The 24,432-nt window shown below is 44.4% G+C and overlaps 2 protein-coding genes across 2 annotated transcripts in view; one reads left to right on the forward strand and one right to left on the reverse strand.

Moving 5' to 3' along the window:
• Positions 1-24,432, forward strand: part of LOC308585578 (uncharacterized protein) — a 97,641-nt gene that overhangs the window by 46,849 nt on the left and 26,360 nt on the right. The gene's annotated exons all lie outside the window — the stretch shown is intronic.
• Positions 9,839-12,776, reverse strand: LOC308585580 (uncharacterized protein). The gene is made up of 3 exons (XM_081191349.1): positions 11,813-12,776; positions 10,873-11,036; positions 9,839-10,504 (listed from the first exon to the last, which is right to left on the reverse strand). Exons 1-3 carry the CDS (start codon positions 11,829-11,831, stop codon positions 9,944-9,946), a joined length of 744 nt encoding a protein of 247 aa, XP_081047475.1. The 5' UTR covers positions 11,832-12,776; the 3' UTR covers positions 9,839-9,943.

The raw sequence follows: 24,432 nt of genomic DNA on the forward strand, positions 1-24,432 counted from the left end.
TACAAAGAGTGAATGGGAGAAAGAGTTGGCTCTGGAAAAAACAACTTCCACTCTGAGCGTATTGTGAAGGACAAACTGTGGTGTCCTGTAGGAGGAATAGACCGAAATTTTACTGGGAGGCAGAGGCTGAGCCAGGAGAATAGGAGCTGGGAAGGAACAGCCTACTTGGGACTCAAACCTAGTCTATAGGGGAGAGATAGACTCTTCTAAGGAAACGGATGAAACTCCCAGACCCAGTGAAGGGAGGGGGTGTGGAGAGCTCTGTGGTCTACATCTGAAGGCAGCCTTGTTTAGGGAAGCTTTTAATGTTTGAAGTATTACAGTATTTTAATATTTTTTGGAAGCCACCCAGAGTGGCTGGGGAAGCCCAGCCAGATGGGCAGGGTATTTATTATTTGTTTGTTTGTTTGTTTGTTTGAATGGACCTCCAGAACGAGTTAAGTTTGTAACCAGAGGTGCCACTGTATTACTTAAAGTACCTCAGGAGCAGGATTGTTAAAGGGGGTGGATAACTGAAATAAAGTATCACCAGAAAAAAGAACCAAACTGAACCAAACCAATAATGCAAAAACAACTGAGGACAAATTTAAAGTAAAATCGCACTGTATTTCTGAACTAACCTAAGTTGAATCCATTTGTGTTATATACTATCTTGCCTTAAATAAATCTTTATTGTTTATTTAAAGAAAACCTATCTGAGACTCCAACTTACTAGTTACCCCTTCACAAAGGTCCTCCACAGGATACTCTGGGGCTAGAATTTTTAAGGGAAAAGGGAAAGAAACCTTCAGGTAAAGGGTTATTCAGTGAGGTGGGGGCAATTTATCTAAGTGAGAGCGGGCCAACGGCATGAGAGCAGGCCAACGGCATGAGAGGAAAAAGTGCCGTCGCGTCAGTCACATTTTGTCCTCAGCATTTCTAGCACATGAAAGGAGGCAAAAGTGCTGGCTTCCTGCATGTCACATTTTCCAGAGAAGCCAGAAAAAGGGCTGCTGTGATGGAGAGGAGTGGGAGGGACCTGATGCCAGAATATCACAAGTGCCAGGCTCTGCTGATCTCGCAGCTGCCTCCCTCTGAAAAGCAGGGGTAAGCACATTGTCTCTGCCAAAGAATGCTAGAAGCAGCCATTTATCCCCTCATGGAGCTACAATTCCTGGCCCCCTTATGGCTCCCAGGATTGTTTTAAAGGACCATTAAATGTACGGTGTGTCTGCAGTCCAGAAGTGTAGGTGGATGGGGCTTGCATGCTTGAGCCATCTGGATTTGTTTCTCATAATGTTACGCGATGCTTCGCACATTTTAAATATATAGCTATTACTGCAATTTAAAGCACAGGGGAAGTTTCAATTTAAATAAATTACTCCCAACTGTTTCCCCATGCGTATATTTTCAGAACGTATGTAGATGAATGTAAATTACATATTCCCTGGGAGGACATGCATAGTAATTAGTTGCTACTTGACTTTCTATGAGAAGGCTTGCTGTTGCTGAGCCCAACCAACCTCAACTTCATTCTATGCTGTAGTGGTAGCAGAGGGAAACATGCAGCCTTTTGTAAAATAAAAAAATAAGGCTCTGTGCTTTAGCCTGATGTGACTTGGTTGATTACTTACTTAATATTAATGATTACTAAATCTATTTCACCTGCCTACAGGAATTAATGACCTACAATGAAATTTTGGAATAAACATATTAAGTTGTTATTTTCTAGTGTGTGGAATGTTGGAGGAGGCTAGGACCTCTGGTGGAGGACACATCATGCTCCTTCTGGGATAAGTTTCTCACCTTTGGTCCCCACCCTGCACTCAGCTCTCACCTGTGGCTCCTAGAAGCCGTCAGCATGCGACAGCAGCAACACCCTGGGAATGGCTTTGACTGGCTAGCTAAACCAGGGGAGGGTAGCTGGTGGGTCGCAAGCCCTTGGTGAGTTAGGGACTTCCCTTGCATGTGGAGATAGTCTCCAGCTGTTTGAGCAGACGAGACCAATAGTGGGTCTTGAAGTTTTGCAAGAGCTGCCTGTTGCAAAGTTGCATCTGTGTGGGCATTTTCGTTACCTGAGCAGCATGTTGCAGAGAGGAGCAATCTGCTGGAGCTGTCTGAATTTGTTCCCAGAAGATCTGCATTTAACTAAGAGGAAATGAAAGGATGAAGAAATCAGATAATAGGATTATCATTGCATCAGAATATGAAGGTGTAATTTTGAGAGGGATTACAATTTGGCACGAGCATGCAAGTTACTACATGCAGTGGCCTAATTCTTAGAGAGTTTTTTTTAACATTCATCAGAGCGAAAAGATTAAAATGTCTTCAGCTGTTGATGCAATGGGACATGCTGTTGATGCAATGCAACACCCACAAATGAGAAACATTTCCTCCTTGACTATTGGTGTTTTTAAGTATACTTATACTTAAGTGCAATTGAAGACACAGTCCTGCAAAAGACTAGTTCTCTAGTCGGAGTAAGAGGGGAATGATATATGAGGGAGAGCAGCTGAAGCATCCCTGAATGAGAGAATGAGCTGTTTAAATCCAGGTTGAGCTAGGCTGTTCTTTCCTTGCTGGTATGCATCCATCCTTCCTTTTTTTAAAAATATAAATTCATTATCTGCATTCTGCTGTCAACGTGCATGCCTCTTTACTAACAAAACAGCCAGATCTAAGTCCTGCTGAGCTTCCAGTGTACTATTCAGCCCAGGGAAGGAAGGGTTGGGATGAGAACTGGGGGGAACATGTATCCTTTCTGGAGGGAGAACATGGAACACATATCCTGGGCTGCCAATTTCTCCCCAAAGCCTTCTACATGATGATGAATGAGCTGAAGGGACTCACCTGTAGGAATGTTCCCTCTCACTTTGCCCACTAGGCAGGAGATGTTATCATTTCTCAATACAGTATAAGACAGGGCATTTGCAACTGTTCCCATCCATTTGCTCCTCTACCTTGTCTTTCACCTGCCTCACTTGAGGAATGCTATGGACTGGGAGCTGCGAGGAGTGTCCAAACATTGAGGGGGCCCAACACCTCACTAACAAATATTGTGGGGGGCTCAAAGGGGTCCAGCCCCTAGGAGTCAGCACTCCTGTGGGAAGACAAGCCATGTGGGGAACTACTTATCCCCCGCCCTCTTCTCTCAAATATCATGCCGATAATTATGTTCAGAATTTGGGCTTCTGGGCTACACAGACACAAAACTGCTTGTTTCTAGAGACCTGTTCCTCCCAGGCTGCAGCTCTGTGGATAATAATAATAATAATAATAATAATAATTTTTATTTATATCCCGCCCTCCCCAGCCGAAGCCGGGCTCAGGGCGGCTAACAACAATCAAATAATACCACATTCTAAAAACATTCCATTATAAAATTAATTAAAATCAAATTGATGGCAACCGTTAAGCAAAATTCTGTGCAGATTGCCAGAGGAGGGAGTCAGGCTGCGCCCTGACCAAAGGCCTGGTGGAACAGCTCTGTCTTGCAGGCCCTGCGGAAAGATGGCAGGTCCTGCAGGGCCCTAGTCTCTTGTGACAGAGCGTTCCACCAGATTGGAGCCACAGCCGAGAAAGCCCTGGGGAGCAGAAGGATGAAGGAATGAAAGGAGCAGCATGGAAGGCGAGAGGGGGCAGCCTTCCTCAGAGGCCAGACATGCTAATGCGCTTATCTCGCCTCACGGGTGGGTCCCCCCTGCGGGGTGGGGCGGGGGGTCATTGTGTTAAGAGGGAGCGAAGAGGAGACCGAGGGGAGGGGGGACAAGCGAGAGACCAGGGAGAAGGCATGTATTACAGCTAATACATGCCGCAGGGGAAGGCGTGGCCAAAGGGCGCCAAGGCAAGACAGGCGGGGGCGCATGCGCGGGGGCGGTTTGCGCGGGAAACGGCGCGCGGCGTCAACCTGGATTCTACGCGGCGAAGCGAGAGGGAGTGGGGGATGGGCGGCCGTTGGGACCAGAAAGAGGAGCGGGAAGGACACCCCCGCCCCCCCCCGTTGCCCCAGCAAGACGTTGGTTATAGCGCTGGTGCTGCGGGAACGTAATAAGGGAAGACAGTGTCGAGAGGGAAGCCCTTCAGAGTTATCTCGTAGCCGGTCCCCAGGCGCCACTAGAGGGCGCGGCGGCGGTGCTATCTTCCCTCAGGCGGCGTATTAGCGTGTTGGCCTGAGGCCAGGCAGGGTGCAAATCCCTGCAGAGACACACACACACACACACACACACACACACACACACACACACACACACACACACTCCACAATCCCTGCACACACACACCCTACTCCCAGCCCCGAAGCTCACTCGGGTGCCTTTGCGCCAGTCGCCGCCTCTCAGGCTGGTCTCCCTCGCGGGGGTGTCGGGGGCTGAGAGGGCGGAGGGGGAAGAAGGAGGTGGGCCGCCTCAAGGTCCCAGGGGGGAAAAGGTGGGGTCCTAGGAGCCAACTCTTGGGCCCAGGTCCCTTGTCCACCCCCAAATCGAACAGGGCAGAGCTTACCTGGCCTCCCCCCCCCAATTTTCTATTCTAGTGGGCGCCCCTGGGTGGGATATAAATAGAGAAATAAGCTCGTGGAATTGAAACCCGGTTTCAGAACCATTTGGGTGGAAAGCAGAGGGAAAGCAAACCCTGAACCGCATAAGCAGAATTGGTCCCCTGTCAGGTTGTCAGAAGCTCAGCAAGGATTAGCTTGGTTTAAGATTAGGGACAAGAGGAAATACTGAATGATGAAGTGATAATGTGTAGCATTATAAACAGATTGGAATCTTGTAAGGCATTCCCAATACTCTCAATTACCATCCTCATTTAACACTTTGAATTCCATGATTTAACCCAATGTCTGAGTCACATCATCAAGCTACTGTGGATTTTGGTTTGGGTGAACTCTTCCTTCGTGGAAGATGCACGTAAAAGCAGAGAGTGGATCTGGCAAAACCAACCCCTTTCTGTATTCAGGCAACATTTCAAAAAGGGAGTGCATTATGTAGCATGGCAGGCAGGCAGGGCTCAGAAAAATCCATCCCCATAGAATCACATGCAAAAACACACACGTATATATCTATATCCATATATGCTTTATTGTTTTCTGCAAAATGTACAAAATACATTGTGCTTACAACACAATGCAACAAACATTTAACAACAAAACAAATAAATAAATAAATAGCAAACCAAGAAACCAATAGTAATAAATAACAACAACAACAACAACAATAATGAACAGTTTATACTTATACCCAAATTAAAGTAACCGCCAACCCCAACTAAACATTTAACCCATATCAACCCAACAAAAACAAAAGCAAAATTGGAACATTTTGAAACATTTACCCAATTGTTCTAACCCCAGATTTTGACTTTCGTCCTTATTTGAACAATTGGGCAATTGTTCAGCTTTTATTTTTGATTTCAATATACAAGTGGTCTTAGCTTGCTTGGGCAAAGGGAAGAGAATGCTTCAGTAAAAGGAAAGCCAGATGATGATCCCAGACAAAGGCATTAAAATAACAAACTTTATTGAAAAACTTTAAAATGTATTTATATGGATGAGTAACCCTAGAAGGCGTCGGGAGAAGGGAAGATATTGCTTTGCTGCCAATTTTGGTAATCTTCAGGCAACATTTGCACAGGATTTGCAGCTGGATAATTCCCCGTTGCATAAGTGTTCCCCATTGCAGACCAGGGAGTTTTACTGCTTGATGGAGTACAGAAGTTTTACCATTCGATAGTGGAGGCTGCCTCATCATCTCTGCATCATAATATGGAACTGGGCAGTTGCTTGCCTGGGAAGTCTCACAAAGCGCTGTTCCACCAACAGCAGCTGGCTGGTAATGAACCGGGTTCAATTCCTGGGAGTTCTGCTGCTGTGCAGCAAAGACGGGCTCTGCTGGTTGCGTGGTGCTGAGAGATGGCTGCCAGAACCCTGCTCCTTCATAGCTTTCGGGATAATGGAAGCTGCGTGGCTGGTAATGTTGCTGAGTTGGACTTCTTGCACTGCTCCTCGGAGTGCTTGGACTTCTTCTGTCAGAGCGGCTATAAGGAGTTGTAGCTCGGTTCCTGATCATTGTTTTGGACCCAGTCATCTTTGTTCTCGCTCTTCAGTTCTGAAACCAGGTCTGAACAAAAGCTTTCGGGATAATGGAAGCTGCATGGCTGCTTTTTGGGCTGCTCCCCTGGCTGTTTAATGGACTTCTTCTTCTGTCACAGCGGCTATAAGGAGTTGTAGCTTGGTTCCTGATCATTATTTTGGAACCAGTCACCTTTGTTCTCGCTCTTCAGTTCTGAAACCAGGTCTGAACAAAAGAAAGGAGAGAACAAAATGCCCATTATTTCCAAATGGATAGGTCATAATTTCACTTTCTAGCTCAGAGGACCACCGAATATTTGTGCCTCGTGTGGTGTAATTTTTTCAGGGTGGGAGAACTAGGGACTTGCGGGACATTGGCTAAAAAAGCAATGTTGCTTAACTGTGGTTCCAGCTGAATGCTGCACATTTGGTCTCTCAATGCAAGGTCTGAAAGCTGGCATCCTAATAGGAATACCCTATGCACACTCCCTTGGGAGTTCGGTCAGGTGGGTCAGGTTATAAAGGCGGCCCAGGAAACCAGATGGTTTTATCCTCAAATTAGGTTGAAACCAGGTCTGTTAAGAGTTTTTACTGTTCAAACCCAGAACCTTTGATATTTGAAAGTATGTGCCTCCAATTATTTGAGTGGGAAGGAAAAGGAAGCCTTTTTTTTTTTAAGTTTTAAAAATATCTTTATTCCAACAACTTAAAAACACATATACATCGTTCACTAAAACAACATCATCAAAGAAGGAAAAAAGAAGGGGAAAAAATTAAATAAATCCAAAATCAAATTCCATACTGTTCAGGTACTAAGTCCTTATACACATCTGTTACATTGTTAGACTTCCCACCACCACAACGTGAGCTGTAATTCAACAATATATTCGGCAGTGTCTTTTGCTAACCAATATTACTACCTCGCAGTTTTTATATTATACCTACTGTGATTTTGATATTTCCTAAAGTCGTCTCCATGTATGAGAGGAATTTATTCCAATCGTTAATAAATTTGGTGTTTTTCTGTTGTCTGATTTTCTGTGTCATTATTGCTAAGTCAATATACTCAATTAGTTTGGTTTGCCATTCTCTGATTGTTGGGACGTTGGGTGTTTTCCAATTCTGTGCCAACAGTATCCTAGCGGATACTGTTGCGTACTGAAATAGGGTTTGGTCGTCTTTCTTTATTTCATCCCTGACCATTCCTAAAAGGAATGCCTCGGGCTTTTTAGGGAAGGTATACTTTAGAATCTTTTTTAGTTCATCATAAACTGAGGCCCAAAATTTCTTTACCTCCTCACAGGTCCACCACATATGGTGGAAGTCTCCCTCCTTCTTCTTACATTTCCAGCAGGTCTTGTCTCCGGTTTTATACATTTTAGCTAATTTTGTTGGTGTGATGTACCAACGGTACATCATCTTTTCCATATTTTCTCGGAGACCGACACAGGCTGAAAATTTCATATCCTTATTCCATAGTTTTGTCCATCTTTCGTATTCTAGGGGGTATCCTAAGTCTATGGCCCATTTGATCATAACCTCTTTAACCTCCTCGTCCATAGTGTCCCAGTCTAGTAGTTGGTTGTACATTTTGGTTAAGAGTTTAGACTTCCCCTCTATTATTTCTAGTTGGAACTTGGATTTGTTCTTGCTCATTCCGACCTTTTTATGCTCATTCCATAGGGCATTAATTTGGTGGAATTGAAACCATCCCGTTAATTTATCTTTTAACTCTTCGTAGGGCCTGATTTCCCATCCTTTATCAGACTTTCTCAGGAGATCAGCGTATGTCCACCTTTTGCCTTCCATGTTTAGTTTCTTAATTGCTAGGATATCAATGGGTGACAGCCACCATGGGGTATCCTTTTCTACCAGTCTCTTACATCTATTCCATACTTCCAGCGCCCCTCTTATAATGTGGTTGGAGAATCCTGCATGCACTCTCCCCTTATCATGCCATAAGTATGCATGCCACCCAAACCTAGCATCAAAGCCCTCCAAATCCAATAGGTCGGTGTTATCTAGGGTTATCCATTCTTTAGTCCAACATAGGAAGCCTTAATTTAGTCCAACATAGGAAGCCTTAATTTCTTCCTGCAGTTGAAATGGAGGGGACACAACGCACCCGCCCCTTACAAAAAGCCTTTCCATCCACGGTACAACAGCCCCCCCCCCATAAAACTCCACAAAACCCAGGAAAGAGGAAGTTGGCTCTTGAATACGGCACCTTTCACGTTAAGCTCGGAGGCATCAGGAAGATCTAACGCATTCGAATGACAAAGAAAGAATTATTCTGAGCGATTTAAATTTATCCAGTATTTGCGGTTTAAGGAAGTCCTAGGACCCCCCCCCCCACTATCCCTCTTCTTACGTGCACACGATCTTCTTCGATTCCGATGCTCCTCGCCAGCGACTCCCTAGTCTCGTATCCCGGGTACGGGTCCTCTTCAAACTACTTTTTTAGAAGCTCGACGTAAGATGGGCTAAAAACAGTCCTTTTCCTCCTATCTCCTCCGACTTTGGGGTAGCTTCCTCCTGGGAAAAGACAAAGAGGCAAATCTGAAGGAAGCGCTCGGCTTAAACTGAAGCGACGCTTGCAGATCTTCCTCCCGACATGGAAAGCTCGGGGCTGCATCGCCTGCACTTGCCCTGGAGCAAGTCCCCCAGAATCGGGCGCTGCCTGGGGTTACACTGCGTAAAGCGACCCCCGGTAGAGAACGTTTCAGTGGCAATTCTTTCAAGCGCCCCGCTGACCACCCACCCGGCCGAGCGCAGAAGGGCAAATCCTTCGCTTTTTACAGGAAGGCTTTTGTACCTGACATTGATTTCCACGCACTTTGTGGCCTTTAAATAAACCTCCGGTTGCTCTGAACAAGGCTTGCATGAAAACAAACCAAAGAATTTTCAGTAAGAAGTTTACGCTCTTATTTCTATACCTGCCATCGTTTTCCGCAGCCGATCCTGACCATGTTTATTGGGAAATTAAATCGCCATTTATTTGAAAAGGAGCGGAAAGGACACCCCCCCCCCCGTTGCCCCAGCATGACGTTCGTTATAGCTCTGATGCTGCGGGAAAGTAATAAGGGAAGACAATGCCGAGAGTTATCTGGTAGCCGCCAGGGCGCGGCTATCTTCCCTCAGGCATATACAGTGGTACCTCTAGTTCACAGGCAACCCTCGCATAAAGCTTCATTGAAGGCAGTAGAGCACAAACCTTGGTGGGGGGGATTAAGAGCAAGAAAATGAAATAAAGTGTTCAAAATATCCCCCACAAAGTTTTTAATAGAGATAAATGCCCATGTTGCCGTCTAAGGCACATAAAAGTTACACTTATATGTCTTTAACGCTTTGGAGAGCAACTTAACACACTTACGGTAGAAAAATAAATTAAACCTTATATCCCCATCTCAAACTTCTGTGTTTTAAAAAATGGAAGACTCATTAATGAAAACCAAACTTATTAACAAATCTACTTATAGCAGGATCTACAAATATTCTTTTGCATACAAAGAAAATACAGCAACTTCCCTCCACATTTATTGCCACCTACTCTAGCCTCAGATACGGAGACTTAAAAAGAAAAGGAAAGGGACAGAAAGCCATTGGTGCATTAAAATGTGTCTCAGGAATATCCAGCCATTAGAAGACGTGACCTTTTATCTCTAGAACCACATGTACCGCGCAACTGACTTTTTTCTATGGGAAAATTAAGCCCATGTTTATATGCTTGCACACAGGAAAGTGAATGTTTCAGTACAGTAAATGGAAAGTTAAATGAAGAGTCCAGACAAGCTATTAAAAGAACCAACTTTATTCAAAACATTGAAGTCATACATTAAAAGACATTAAAAGAGGGAGCTTGGAAAATATGTACAGGATAGCAAGGAAGGAGTTGGGATGCTAATCTGGAACCTGATTTAAAGAGAAAAACTGAGAGTCCGAAGCACTTCCATCAACATTCTGCATTTGTACAGGATTTGTAGCTGAATAATTCCCCGTTGCAGACCAGGGAGTGTAAGTGCTTGATGCCATGAAGAAGTTCCCAGCTGATGGTGGAGGCTGCCTCACCATCTCCGCACCGTAATATGGAACTGGGCAGTTGCTCGCCTGGGAAGTCTCACAAAGCCCAGTTCCACAAAAAACAGCTTGCTGGTAATAAGCAGGGTTCAATTCCAGGGAGCTCTGCTGTTGCGTGGAATACTCTCCTGGTTGTGTGTTGTTGAGAGGTGGCTGCCACAACTCTGCTCCTCTATAGCTTTCAGCATAATGAAAGTTGTGTGGCTGGTAATTTTGTTGCGTGTGAATATTTTGAATATTTTGGCTGCTTGCTGGACTGCTTCTTGGGCTGCTGTCCAGGCTGCTTCTTAAACTGGTTCTCTCACTGTGGCTATAAGGAGCTGCAGCATGGTTCCCGATCCTTATCCTCTTTGGTGTTCTGGCTCGTCGGTTTTGAAACCAGATCTGAACAGAAGAAAGGAGAGAACCAAATGTCCATTATTTCCAAACGGGTAGGTCATAATTTCACTTTCAGGTACAACAACCAAACAAAGATTAGTGTATTACAGTGGGAAAACCTACGTTAACTTGTTTTGTGTTGTGCGAAAGGCATATAAGCGTTATGTTCAAAAGCCTTTATATCCACGATACACCCCCCCCAAAAAAAAATCCCAAGAAAGAGGAAGTTAGCTCTTGAACAAGGCGCCTTTCGCGATAAGCTGAGAGGCACCAGGGTGAACTAAGGCCTTCGACTACGCAAGGATTATTCTGAGTGTTTCAAATTATGTGCGGTTTAGGGAAGTCTTGGGAGCCCCCACCATCCCGATTCTTACGTGCACACGATCTTCTTCGATTCCGATGCACCTCGCCAGCGCCTCCCTGGTCTCGTATCCGGGGTACTGGTTCTCTGCAAAGGACTTTTTTAGGAGCTCGATTTGGGCAGGAGTAAAAACGGTCCTTTTTCTCCTATCTCCTCCGACTTTGGGGTAGCTTCCTCCTGGGAAAAGACAAAAAAGCAAATCTGAAGGAAGCGCTCGGCTTCAACAAAAGTGACGCTTGCAGATCTTCCTCCCGACATGGAAAGCTCGGGGCTGCATCGCCTGCACTTTCCCCCAGAATCGGGCGCTGCCTGGGGTTACACTGCGTAAAAACGACCCCCGGTAGAGAACGCTTCAGTGGCAATTCTTTCAAGCGCCCCGCTGACCACCCACCCGGCCGAGCGCAGAAGGGCAAAGCCTTCGCTTTTTACAGGAAGGCTTTTGTACCTGACATTCAAATCCACGCACTTTGTGGCCTTTAAATAAACCTCCGGTTGCTCTGAACAAGGCTTGCATGAAAACAAACCAAAGAATTTTAGGTAATACGTTTACGCTCTTATTTCTATGCTTGCCATTGTTTTCCGCAGCTGATCCTAACCACGTTTATTAGGAAATTTAATCCCGTTTATGTGAAAGGGATTTAACATTCAGAAAATGTGTGTGTAAATGCTTCATGCAGTAAAATGCACTAAATGCTTCATGCTTACAAGTAAAATATGTGCAAACCAATTTTGCGAAATGTTTCCATCCGAAGACATTTGAGCCCCTGTGTAATCCCTCCCTGGCTACCACAAATGGGTCTTTCCTATAGCCTGATCCTGACCCAGAAACAGAAACAACCTTCCTTTATAAAAAAAAACATCGTTTATGAAACCCTGAATTTATATCAATCATTTGAGCAATTTTTTTAAAGACAAGTGAACTAAAAATCGTTTTAACAATCCTCTATTCTTACCTCGGCCGGTAGTTTTCATCTTGCAAAAGCGCTGCCTCGCTCTCTTCCAACAAAGCTGCTTTTCGCTTCCAAAATTGCCCTTGCTCCTCAAGGCCCGCTCCAGGTTTCTGGAGTTCGGCGCCTTTATAGCCCCTCCTGGCTGCCAATTGGCCGGCGCGTTTTCCTTGGAGAGAAGCGCTCCAATGGGGAGGCGGCTTTTGGGGAGGAGCGAGTTTCAAGTTCACTTTTCAAGCGCTGCTTGACCAATCTAGATGGGCTGGAGCGCACCCTTCCCTTAGCATCACCCCTTAGCAAAACTGGAAAATAGCCCTATAGGCGGGGAGAATTAGCGCCCACAGTTGAAGAGAAGGGAATTGAGAAGACGGGTTGGGGAGCGAGAGAGCCAGACAGAACTGTGGTTTAGTTAAAAAAAATATTATAATGAGGCTTTCATTGTACAGACAGAGATGCGCCAAGACTTAGGCATGTTGAAAGGCTTTGCCCAAGAAGCCTAGATGCAGCAAGTACACTCTGAAACCCCCTGCCTTTTGAGATGAAGAAGGCGCCTTCACCGTACCCTTTTCGGCGCCTGCTATAAACTTTGTTTCCTTTCCTTTACCTGCAAAAAGTTGCTATGCCCTTTAATCGGTGGTTTTTGCTTAACTGTTATTGCATTTTGCGTGTTTTTCACTTTGACTTGTATAGATAATGTTCATGCTATCGTAAGCCGCTTAGAGGTTTTCGTTAAGGTTAGGCGGTGCAAAAACTTGAAGGGAAGAATGTGAGTAACACCATTGCAAATAAAGGGAAGGCAAACTCCTCTTGCCAAGAAGTCAGTAGGTATTTCAAGCCCAAGCAGTTGATGTTAGATGCTCGGAGTATTCAGCCCCGGACAGACGTCGCAACCAAATCCTGAATCTACACAGTCTCAAGGCACTATCGCTTGTAACTGCAAGGCGGTTGCATTCTGAGGGAAAGAGAACTTTCCGTTTCTTAGGCTTGCTTCAGACGTTGCTGGTGCTTCTTTTCTTTTTCACTTCAACTATTTCTCTTTCTGTCTTTCTATCCCCACAACTTTCTTTTTTTTTCAGCATAATTTTTATTAGTTTACAGCAAAACAAATAAAAATCAAATAAACCACATCTTGTATTCAACCGATTCATTCTTTAAGACTTCCTTCAGCGTCTCCGCAAATCTCCGTTGTCTATCAACACATACTTTCGCATCTCCTACTATCTATTGACATTATTAAAATCCTTTCCACCCTTTTCTTTAGACAATATTCTTACAAATATCACAGAGCTCTTTTAAACCCTACTAGCGTTATTTGTCCCTCACTTAAATTATCCAGATATTCCACGAATTTTCCCCATTCCTCCATAAATCTTTGATCTCTCAAATATCTAATTTTTCCCGTCAGTCTATCTAGTTCCGCATAATCTAATAGTTTCTCTCTCCACTCCTCTATTGTCGGTATTTTCTGTTGTTTCCAGTTTTGGGCTAATAGGACTCTTGCTGCCCTTGTTGCATATTGGAAAAATTTGCCGTCTTTGTTCTTAATCTCTTTTCCTGATAAACCTAACAGAAAGGCCTCTGGGTTTTTTTTTGAAAAGTATATTTTAGAATTTTTTCCATTTCTGTATATACCTTTTCCCAGAAACCTTTAACCTTTTTTGCAATCCCACCACATGTGGTAGAAAGTCCCCTCATTTTCCCTGCATTTCCAACATTTACTGCATGTCTTATACATTTTTGCTAGTTTCGCAGGGGTAATGTACCAACGGTATAACATCTTCATTAAGTTTTCCTTCAACGTTACACATGCCGTGAATTTAAGATTTTTTCCCCATAATTTCTCCCACTCTTCAAAATAGATATTATAACCGAAGTCTTTTGCCCAATGTATCATTACCGACTTCACTTCCTCGTCTATTAAATTCCACTCTAGCAGCTGGTTGTACATTTTTGATAGGATTTTGTAATCATTATTTATTATCTCAGTCTGGAATTTAGAATCTTTTTCTGCATATCCTCTATCTTTAATATCCTTCTTAGCCATTTCATTTATTTGAAAGTAATGGAACCAATCAAGCACCTTTTCCTTAACCTGGTCATATGGTTTTAGCTTCCACTTCCCCCCATCTTTAATTAGCAGCTGTTCATAGGTAACCCATTTATCCCTCATGTTGGTCTTTTTAACACTTGTGCCTTCTAGTGGGGACATCCAGTGTGGGACTGTGGGTTCCAATAAAAATCTGTACCTCTCCCATACTTCTATCAAAGGACCTTTAAAGATGTGGCTTTCAAATCCCTTGTGTACCTTCTTCTTTTCATAACATAGATACGCGTGCCACCCAAATCTATTGTCGTGGCCTTCCAGATCTAAAAGTTCTTTATTATCTAATTTTATCCACGGTTTTATCCAACATAGGCATGATGCCTCATAATATAGTTTCAGATCTGGAAGTGCGAATCCCCCCCCCCTTCTTTTGCCTCTGTCAGTAATTTAAACTGTATCCTCGGTCTTTTACCCTGCCATACGTACTTTGAGAACTCTCTTTGCCACTCTTTGAATATCTTAGTGCCTTTGATTATCGGAATATTCTGGAATAAAAACAACATTCTCGGAAGTACATTCATCTTAATTATGGCTATCCTGCCCCAGAAAGACAATTTTAGCTTCCCCCACGTCACCAAATCCTTTTTAATCTCTTTCCATACCACTTCATAATTATTTTTAAATAGTTCTATATTTTTGGGGGTTATCCATATTCCTAAATATTTCACCTTTCTGGCCACCTCTATCTCTGTTTGCTTTTGTATTTCTTCAATTGTACTTAGATCTATATTCTTTGTCATTAATTTAGTCTTACTTTTATTTAACTTAAAACCAGCCACTTTGCCGAATTGCTCTAGTTCTTCCAATATCTCTTTTATTGAGTTCGTCGGGTCTTCTATTGTTATTAGCAAATCGTCTGCAAATGCCTTTACCTTGTATTCATTTTGTCCAATTGTTATTCCCTTTATCTTCTTGTTTTGTCTTATTGAGTTAAGTAACACTTCCAATACAGTTATGAACAGCAATGGGGAAAGCGGACAGCCCTGCCTTCTACCCTTCCCTATCTTTATTTCTTCTGACACTACGTTGTTTATGATGAATTTCGCTTTCTGCTCCGTATAGATTGCTTTTATTCCATTAAAAAACTCTGCACCAACCTCCATGTATTCTAGATTTTTTAACAAAAAATCCCAATTTGTGTTATCGAATGCTTTCTCTGCATCCACGAACATCAGTATAGCTTGTTTGTCACTCTTGGCCGACAGATATTCTATGATATTTATTATGTTTCTTATATTATCCTTCATCTGCCTCCCCGGTAGAAAGCCCGTTTGGTCTCCATGAACATAATCTAACAATATATTTTTCATTCTGCTAGCTAGAATTCCTGTAAAAATTTTGTAATCTATGTTCAACAATGAGATCAGCCTGTAATTTTTAACTTGCAATAAATCCGCATCTTGTTTTGGGATTAATGTAATGAATGCCTCTTTCCATGTTTCTGGTTTTTCTCTTTCTTTTAAGATGTTATTTATCACTTCCTTCAATGGGAGCAGCAATGCAGCCTTCATTTCTTTGTAGTAACTAGCCGTAAACCCATCCGGGCCTGGGGCTTTCCCTCTTTTTAGTTCTTTTATTACTTTTTCTATTTCTTCTATCTCTACTGGAGTGTTCAGTTGTTCTTTTTTCTCTACTGGTATCTTCTGAACCTTTTTATCCTTTAAGAATCTTTCAATCTTCCTCAAATTATGTCTCTCTCTATTATTATATAATCCACTATAGTAGTCCAAAAATGCTTTCCTAACTTCCTTGGGGTTAGTTTTTTCTTCACCATCCAGTATTATTTTATTTATTGTACTCTGTTCTTTCCTTTTTTTTATCTGCCATGCTAGCAGCTTCCCTGATTTATTTGAGTATTCAAAACTTCTTAGTCTCAATTTTTTGATGTTCCATTCCACTTCTCTATTTATCAACATTGCAAACTGCGCCTGCAATGCTTTAATATTCTCCTTTATTCTCTTGCTGTTTGGTTTTTGGACTAACTTTTGTTCATTATCCATTATCTGCTTTAAGATCTCTTTTTTCCATTTTTCTCTTCCTTTATTTTTAATCGTGTTTTGCTGGATAAAGAAGCCCCTCATTACTGCCTTGCTTGCATCCCATACCACCTTTGTCTTGGTACCCTTATTCATGTTTTCCCTAAAATATTCTATCAACCTTTTCTGGGCTTTTTCAACCACTTCTTGATCGTCCAGAAGATAGTCTTTTAGTCTCCACCTAAAAGTTCTCTCCTCCCAGCCTTTCAACTCCAATTTTATTGGATTATGATCAGATATAGTTTTAGCTTGGATCTCCACCCTTAAAATTCTTGGAGTCAGCTCATTTGAGGTCCAAATCTGATCAATTCAGGACAGTGACTGATTAGGCTCAGAATAGTACGTGAACTGTTTTACCAGTGGGTGTCTGAGTCTCCAGCTATCTATCAGGTTACAGTTTTTGACCAATGAAAAGAAAGTTCTGGGTAGCTACCCATCCTTACCACTTCCCTCCCTAAGTCTGTCCATTTCTAAGGACACCACCCCGTTCATATCTCCCAATATCATCATTTTCTGATCTGTGTACTCTGCTAGTTTTTCTTCTAATTTTTTTTTAAAATCCAACTTGTTACCATTTGGAGCATATAACCCGATTATAATTAGGTTTTCTCCCTGCCACTTAATTTGGACCGCCATTATCCTTCCCTCCTCGTCTTTAAAAATTTGTTGCGCTTCGATTTGCTTTTTGATATATATGACCACTCCTCTTTTTTTATCTTTATCTGAGGAGATAAACTCATTTCCCAATCTTTTGTTTATCAGTACTCTTTTATGTCTTCTTGCTATATGTGTCTCTTGTAAACAGATGATGTCTAGGTTTTCTTTTTTTAGTATTTGTTCAGTTTTATTTCGTTTTTTCTTATCATTTATTCCATTAATATTCCAACTACAAATTTTTAATGCCATAATAAATGAATTTAGTCTTGCTTATTTTCCCTTTTATATTTTGACTGATTTTTAAACCTCTTGTTCCTCTTCTCCTCCTCCTCTACTTTCTGTTTCTTCCTCGGAGTCTGGGCCCCCTGCTGCCTCTTCCCCTTTTTCCTCTTCTTTTTCTAGCCTCAACTCTTTATATTTTCTCAAAAATTTCCCAGTTTCCTCTGGACTGATCAACCTGTGCCTCTTACTCCTGTAAGTAAATGAGATCCCTTCCGGGAATTCCCATTTAAACTCAATGTTGTTTTTCTTTAATGTTTGCACAAGTGCCTTGTACGACTCTCTACGTTTCAGAATTCTGATTGGTATGTCTTTAAAAATTATTATATAATTCCCGTTAATGCACAACCTTTTTTCTCTATTTCTTTGCAGGATCATGTTTCTCATTTCCTTATCTCTAAATGTAATCAGGCAATCACCCACAAATTTTTTAGCCCTGGTTGTTTTCACTTTTAGTCTAAAGGCGGATTGTATCGTCCTTTCTATCTCTTCTGTTGGTAGTTCCATCCATTGTGCTAACTCTGCTATCAATTTCTCTTTAATGTTTTCTCCTTGTGTTTCTGGTACTGCCCTAAGTCTCAAATTATTCTCCCTCTGTCTTAATTCATGCATAGCTATTGTATCTTTCATATCTTCTTGCACTTTATTCAATTCTAACACCTCAGCTCTTAATTTGTCCTCTTCATATCTCACCTCTCCCATTTCTAATCTTGTTTTTTTCAAACCTTCTTCTACAGCTTGTGTCCTCCTAAATACTTCCTTTATTTGCCCTTTTAGTTCATTAACTGTTTCGTCCATTTTTTTGTCCATTTTCCCTATCTTATTGTCTACTTGTTCTAATTTTACTTCTAAGTTTTTCTCACTTTGTTTAATTTCTGCAAACATTCTTAAAATATCTGCTTTGAAGTCTGTTTCCTGTTTGGATCCCTTTCTTTCTATTGGTGTCCCTCCCTCTGCTCTCTTTGCTGTGTTCGACATTGTATCTATAAAACTCAAAAGTTCCCACTCTTCAATTTTATACTTATCAATTACGTGTTGTCAACTAAGCACCTTCCTCTCTCCCTAATCCAAGAGGTTAAATATGGACAACGGGTTTTGCCCAGTCCCAAATATTTCCATCTAGTTTTACACAGCCCTCAATATCATGCCCCCCCTATAATATTAGCTGTATTAGCAAGTCCAAAGAGGAGTTATCAGCATTCCAACCGTTCTTCCACTCTTCTTCTTGCCTCCACTCAGGCTAGTCCAGATATTTGCTTTGTGGCTTTTTTCTTGTGGTTAGCATTGACAATCCCAGTTTATACTCAGATTTACTGTCGCCTCTACAGTCCTGTGCACCAATATTATAGGAGGGTTTTTCCAGCTCAAATGAAGGTGACAAAAGTGGTGTTCTATCAGCTGAAGTCTGTCTGACCCAGTAGGCTCTATTCCTATTAGCTAAGATTTGTTAAGATTGAGAAAGCACACAGAGGAAAATCCCTAAGTCTATAAAGTCAAACGTTGAATAGATAGCGATGAGAGCAAACACAGAAAAAACCAGTTGTTTTATCCTATTTTGTCCACTAGATGTCCTTCTTTGTCTTTATCGAAACCAACACCTTCTTTGTTAAAGCCAACTCCCGGACATGAAAGAGTGGTTTTAAAGAACTCCTTAAATATCAGTTGGGTTCAACAGCACCCCAGTTCCAAATGACACTACCAGACAGAGGTGGTTTCCCTCAAAACAGTCTCATTTAATTGTATTTTCCAGTTATTACGTCTTTTAGTTCCCATAATCACATCAGGTCCTACACTTCCGTTTTCTCGTTCCTTACTTTCCCGCTGCTGTGAAGGGAGACGGGTCTTTCTTCCTTCGCTTCCCCCCCCCAGCTCCTTAGGAATTTACAGTTCATGAAATAGTACTTTCTCTTCCCTGTTTAAATACGACCGGCACTTGATACTTTGTAACTTCCCCCCGCCGGCTACTTTAATGTTGCAGCTTTTCAGGGAAACGAATGTGACCCGCTAATAGATTTCACTGCCTTTCTCCGCTCTGAAGATTACCTTGCGCCTTGTAGATTTCGAATAATGGCCGAACTCCACTGTTTTCTTAAGCCCCCGGAATTCTTTTAGTTCTGTCCATTTGCCGAATCAAATTAATCCCAGGTTTCGTCTGGTTTGAGAGTGCAGCGCTTCTCTCAGCGAGACCGGGGCTTCGTTGCTTGGGGGTAGGTAATGGCTTCCCCTAGACCTGCCGCTCCGCTCCGCAGTTCTCTTCGTTTCACTTGTTTGAAGTTACCTGACAGCCAAGCGAGCCGCTTGTGGTCTTGCTGGGGTCCTAGCCCTCTTGACACCTTTCAAGAGGTAATGGGGGGGGGCTTCCACGCCCATCTGCACCCCCTTCTCCCCCTAAGTAGCTCGGGATTTTCCCAGCGGCAAAATCCCCACCCGCTGTGAGTTCACGCTTGCCGGAAGTGTCTATCCCCACAACTTTCACGTGGCATATTCCTCTGCCTTTCAGGGATTTGCGGCATCCAGATAGCCTGCCGCTCCACCCTACACCCGGAGCAAGATAGTTGCCTCCAATCCTCAAAGGAACTGAAAACGTTCTGAAACCTTCCAGCTCATACAATGAATGTTCCCAGTCCCTGGCAGTTTGTTAATCAAGAATGGTTCCCTGTTGGTAGATTCTTTGTTATTTTTGCATAACATAATTAACACAAGGGACCCTCCCTAAGTGTACCTATAAACTCTAATCCTAAGTATGCTGACTCAGAATCGCCAAGGAAACTTTTTTTCGAGTAAGAACTACATTTTTTGTGGTGAGCTATGGGAAATTCAATATATTTTTCAAAATGTTTCATTTGCAGAGTGTTTTTTATGTGTAGATTCCACCCAGGGCAGGTGATAACGCTGCAGTCTTTCCTCATCCACACCAGATGACACACCACCTAGTACCTCTCCTTTCACTAAGATTTACTAGTCTCTCCTGCGTAATGATGCCCTCTGTTCTCCACCACTCAACTCTTTCCCTCATTCAGAGAAATGGATGTGGGGAAATAAATCCCGCACCTTCCACTCCCAGAGAGGCGTGCCTGGCATCACTTTGATGTTTTTGTATGTGTCAGGTGAAGACATTTAGATCTAGTTGCAGCTAGTTGTCCTTATTGCAGGTTTTATCCTCCAACCTTAGCTTTTTGATCTCAAATGGGTGTTGTTTTAATCTTGCCTTTGTTACGGAAAAATCTGGGTGCGTGAGTGCACAGCCACCCAGCTCGTCGGACAGAGTCCGCGGGTCCTTGCGGAGAAGAAAGGAGCTCAGCCGGACACAGGAGCAAAATACGAAGATCCGAGTTTATTGCGCAACAGGTTCAAAATGGCATTGAACCCCGAGAATGGGGTGACATAGGCTTTTAAAAGTTCCCTCCATGACCCAGAATACAGTGCAGGAAACGTCATGAATACATTATGGGAAGGTCATGTTTCGCGAATTACATCATGAATATATTTTACACGTCATGAATAGATTAGGGAAAGGTGGGGTTACATTCATTAACATTTCGGATGAGGGAGGGGGGATATGCAGAGCAAGAAATGTACATAGATAAACATTTATTGAGTACCGGCGGTGGCAAGACAATGGGCTAGAGATATGCATCGTCTGCCACTTCGCATTGCCCGGAGGAAGGGTTTGGCGAAACGATCTGACAGGATTTAGAAGTTCCTGTGTATGTGACCTGCCGCTTTGGGGATTATGGTAGTAGGGATAGCATTATGGAGTCCAAGGGGAGCTGAGTTGAATGACGCCAAAAGTGAGGAAATCGGAGTTACGGTTGATTTTATATCAATTTCTAAAGATTTTAATGCTTTCCAGCCTATTCCGTAGTATGAATCAAAAGCGGAAACAGAATAGATACATTTTAGCAAGAATGGATACATTGTAACCGGATTTTGACAGTTTTACGAGGTCTCTGGTTTCGGATCCATTGTTCTCGCAGTGGGGGGCCGTCAGCAGCTTGTCAGGGGTGAAATGAGGCGTGCAGTAGCTCCCTGAGCTAGCTCCTGCAGGATAAATGCATGGCTGTGATTGGCCAAAGCGCGGCCATATGAATCAGCGGAGAAACAGGAACACCAGGTCTACTCGTTCTAAGTATGGAGCGCAGATAGGCATAGGAAAAGATAGGGGGATATTTGAGCTTATTTCGCTCGTAGAAAGAAGGAGAAAAGGGGTTCTACTGGGGTCTGGGAGAAGTGTGGTGCTTATGCAACGGTGAGGGGGCTGAGGGTGAGTGTGCTGTGGCACCCTCGAGGTCATCGCCTCGGACGTTCAAGGAGAAGGGGGGGAAGAAGGGGGCACCCCCCCAGTCCGTATCAGTCCCCCATTCGGAGATAGATTTGCATTAAAGTTCTGTAAGAACTTGCAAATCCTTTCTCCGCACCATTGGAGCACTAAATTTCGGTGATCTCATATTCCCCTTCCCCCAAATGCCTCATCTGTACGTAGTCCGGGAAAGTGGGAGTATGTCGGGAGCGGGAATAGGCTCGAAGAGGAAAGGAGTTAGGAGAAGTAGAGTGACGGAGGAGAGAACAGCAAGGGGTGATGCAATGCATGGTACAACATAGGATAGAGACACAAAGGAAAACAGTTAAAATGATGAACAACACGACTTTCAATAGTTGTCTGAGCCATACTAGCTTGGGCAACCATCCCCATAAGTCCACATCGGATAGCCCCTCATGCTGGATATCGTGGAGCTTCCCTGCTAGTTCATGAATGATATTTAAATGTCCAGTTATATTTAAGGTCTGGTCAGTCACATATGTGCAGCACTCTGTGCCTATTAATGCGCAGGTGCCTCCTTGACTGGACAAGAGGAAGTCTGTCGCGATCCTCGTCTGTAGGCTCAATTGTCTTACCTCGGATTGTTCCGACATGAGAGAGCCCTTATCTGAGTCGCCTCCTGCATGAACTTAAGGAGGATGTCGGTGAGTCGGAGAATATCCACGTGATTTGAACCGGCACCGTAGGCGGGGAAAAGCGCCCGGCCTACGGTCTCTCCATTTGCAGCGACATCTGACAGATCTGACAGCTCTTTCTGTTCCCTCTTATTTCTTTGTCTCCCGGGGGGTAGGTGTGGGACTATCCTAATTCCGGGAACGATGTAGCCGACGAAGCAGGATCCGGACATGTGTGGGCTCACCCAGGTATACGCGTGATGTCCGCACACCCAGAATAAGCCGCTGAGGTAAGACTCCATTCTGCCTGAAGCAAAGGTCTGCAGCAGCATGGAGTCCGTGGGTTGGGGCTTCCAGTCCAAGGGGTGTCCAACGACAGCGGCCCAGGCGGTAGTGAGGTTAGGAAAAGTCCGGGGACCCCTGGTGTTGGTGATGGTGACTAGTCCAGTTGGTAGGATTTCGAGAGCGTAGGTGCATGTACTGGACCCAATGAAGGTTCCTTCCCCGGAGAAGCTGCGGCAAAGGGGTCCCTTTGTAGGGCCAGTAAGATAGAGGTATTGATGTGTCAAGTTGAGTGCAGTTAGGTTCCAGGAGGTGACGTTTCCGGAACGGAATTGCTCAAGGGTCACTGGTACTGGAACCAGTGGAAGGCTCTGCTGGAGGTGGCTGGGCGCATGTGCGCAGATCCAGCAGTCTGGGTAGGGTGCTTCCTTTGCCACCTGGCTGAGGAGTTTGATATAGGAGTTTTGTTCCCAGGAAGAGAGGAGGTCCTCTCCCGGGAGCGTGGAGTCAGTGCCGGATTGTCGGGGTGCTGTGCCGACTGGGTGGAGTGGGTCAGTGGTGTTTAGTAGCCGCCTGCCCCTGGCGATACCGCCGCATCTCAGGGGTCCGACGTGGTCCCAGGAGGGGGGGCGTGAAGGGTGTATGGGGTGGTGCCATCCTTCGAGATATTAGGCCCCTTTCCACTCATGAGTAACCCCAAGGTTCCATAAGCAGCAGAACCGTCGCAGGCAGAGTCCCTGGAGTTGAGGCTTCCGGGTTTCTGGGGTAGAGAGGAGACACTGGAACCCGAAAATCAAGTTTCCAGAGGGGTGGTTGGAGTCTGTGTAAGCATGAGAGGCCCCTCCTATCTCGACTTCAGTCCAGTTTGGGTTTTGGGAGATCTCTCCGTCCTTGTAAAGGAGATAAGTCCCGTTATGGCAAGCCAGGCGGTATGAAGAATGGTCTATAGTGAGGGCGGCAGACCCGATACGGCGTAGGTCCTTATTTCGGATGAAAAGTTCCCAGTACTCGTCACTGGTGAGTCGGGGTACTAGAGAATGGCGCAGTAGGGTCCGAGACTCAGGAAGGCAAAAATCAAAGTCCCCCATTCGGTCAGGGTTAGACCTTCCCCCTGTCTCGACCTCGTGATAGTCCAAGAAGTGATAGTCTGTTTGCAATCCTGTGCAGTGGTCCGACAAGGTAAACATGACCCTGGATAAGACGGCGAGAAGAAGGGTGGCGCAGATAAGACCCATGGCCGGTGTGCGTGTAGGGAGAGATATAGTTCGTAACTGTCAAAGCGCGGCTGTCAAACGAAGGTGTCAAATGAAGTGGTGACGTAGAGGGCTGTCAAGCGGAGCTGTCAGATGAGGCAGTGATGTAGAGAGCTGTCAAGCGAAGCTGTCAGATGAAGCGGTGACGTAGGGAGCTGTCAAGTGGAGCTGTCAGATGAAGCGGTGACGTAGGGAGCTGTCAAGTGGAGCTGTCAGATGAAGCGGTGACGTAGGGAGCTGTCAAGTGGAGCTGTCAGATGAAGCGGTGGTGCAGGGAGCTGTCAAACGAAGCTGTCAGATGAAGCGGTGACGTAGGGAGCTGTCAAGTGGAGCTGTCAAAGCGTTAGAAGCGAAGCTTGATAGCGTCGGTGTCTGGGACGATCTCGGACGTCCAGTTGGATGTCGTGGTGTCAGGTCCGGTCTGTTGAGCCCGATCTTGGCCCCGATCTGCTGGTCCGGTCTGTTGAGCCCGATCTTGGCCCCGATCTGCTGGTCCGGTCTGTTGAGCCCGATCTTGGCCCCGATCTGCTGGTCCGGTCTGTTGAGCCCGATCTTGGCCCCGATCTGCTGGTCCGGTCTGTTCCTCGTCGTCGATGTAGGTGTCCGGTGTGGAAGGTGGGGTCGTGTAGGTGTAATCTTCTCCGGAGTCCTCCGGCGTTTCTTGGGGTGGTGGTGACCCTTTGCACCTCGTGTGGTGTAGCCAGGCGCTCTTTTCCCCTACCTTCACGGCCGTCGGAGAGGTCAGTAGTACCTGGTAAGGGCCTTCCCACACGGGTTGGAGGGGTACCCTCTGGTATGCCTTGACGACGATCCAATCGCCTGGATGGAAGGAGTGGGCTTGGACGTCAATGGGTAGATTTTGTCCTTCGATGGCCGTGTATTTGTGAAGACGCTGTAGTTGTGTCTGGAGCTGAACAATATAATTAGTAAGTTCTGTTTCCCCCACCTCTAGTTCGGAGAGGGGGTATGAAGCATTGTATACGGGAGGAGGCCTCCCGAACAAAAGTTCAAAAGGGGAAAGTTTCAGACGTTCAGTTGGGGCGCTGCGTATGTTGTGAAGGACCAGTGGAAGTGCGTTTA

Source organism: Podarcis bocagei, assembly GCF_964188305.1.
Source record: "Podarcis bocagei genome assembly, chromosome: 4".
Lineage (NCBI taxonomy): Eukaryota > Metazoa > Chordata > Lepidosauria > Squamata > Lacertidae > Podarcis > Podarcis bocagei.

Bases quoted from the DNA above. Each gene is read 5' to 3' on its own strand.
- LOC308585580 (XM_081191349.1), bottom strand. The intron at 10,505-10,872 runs GTAAGAATCGGG...TCTTCTGTTCAG, and splicing joins TCGAAGAAGATCGTGTGCAC to ATCTGGTTTCAAAACCGACG.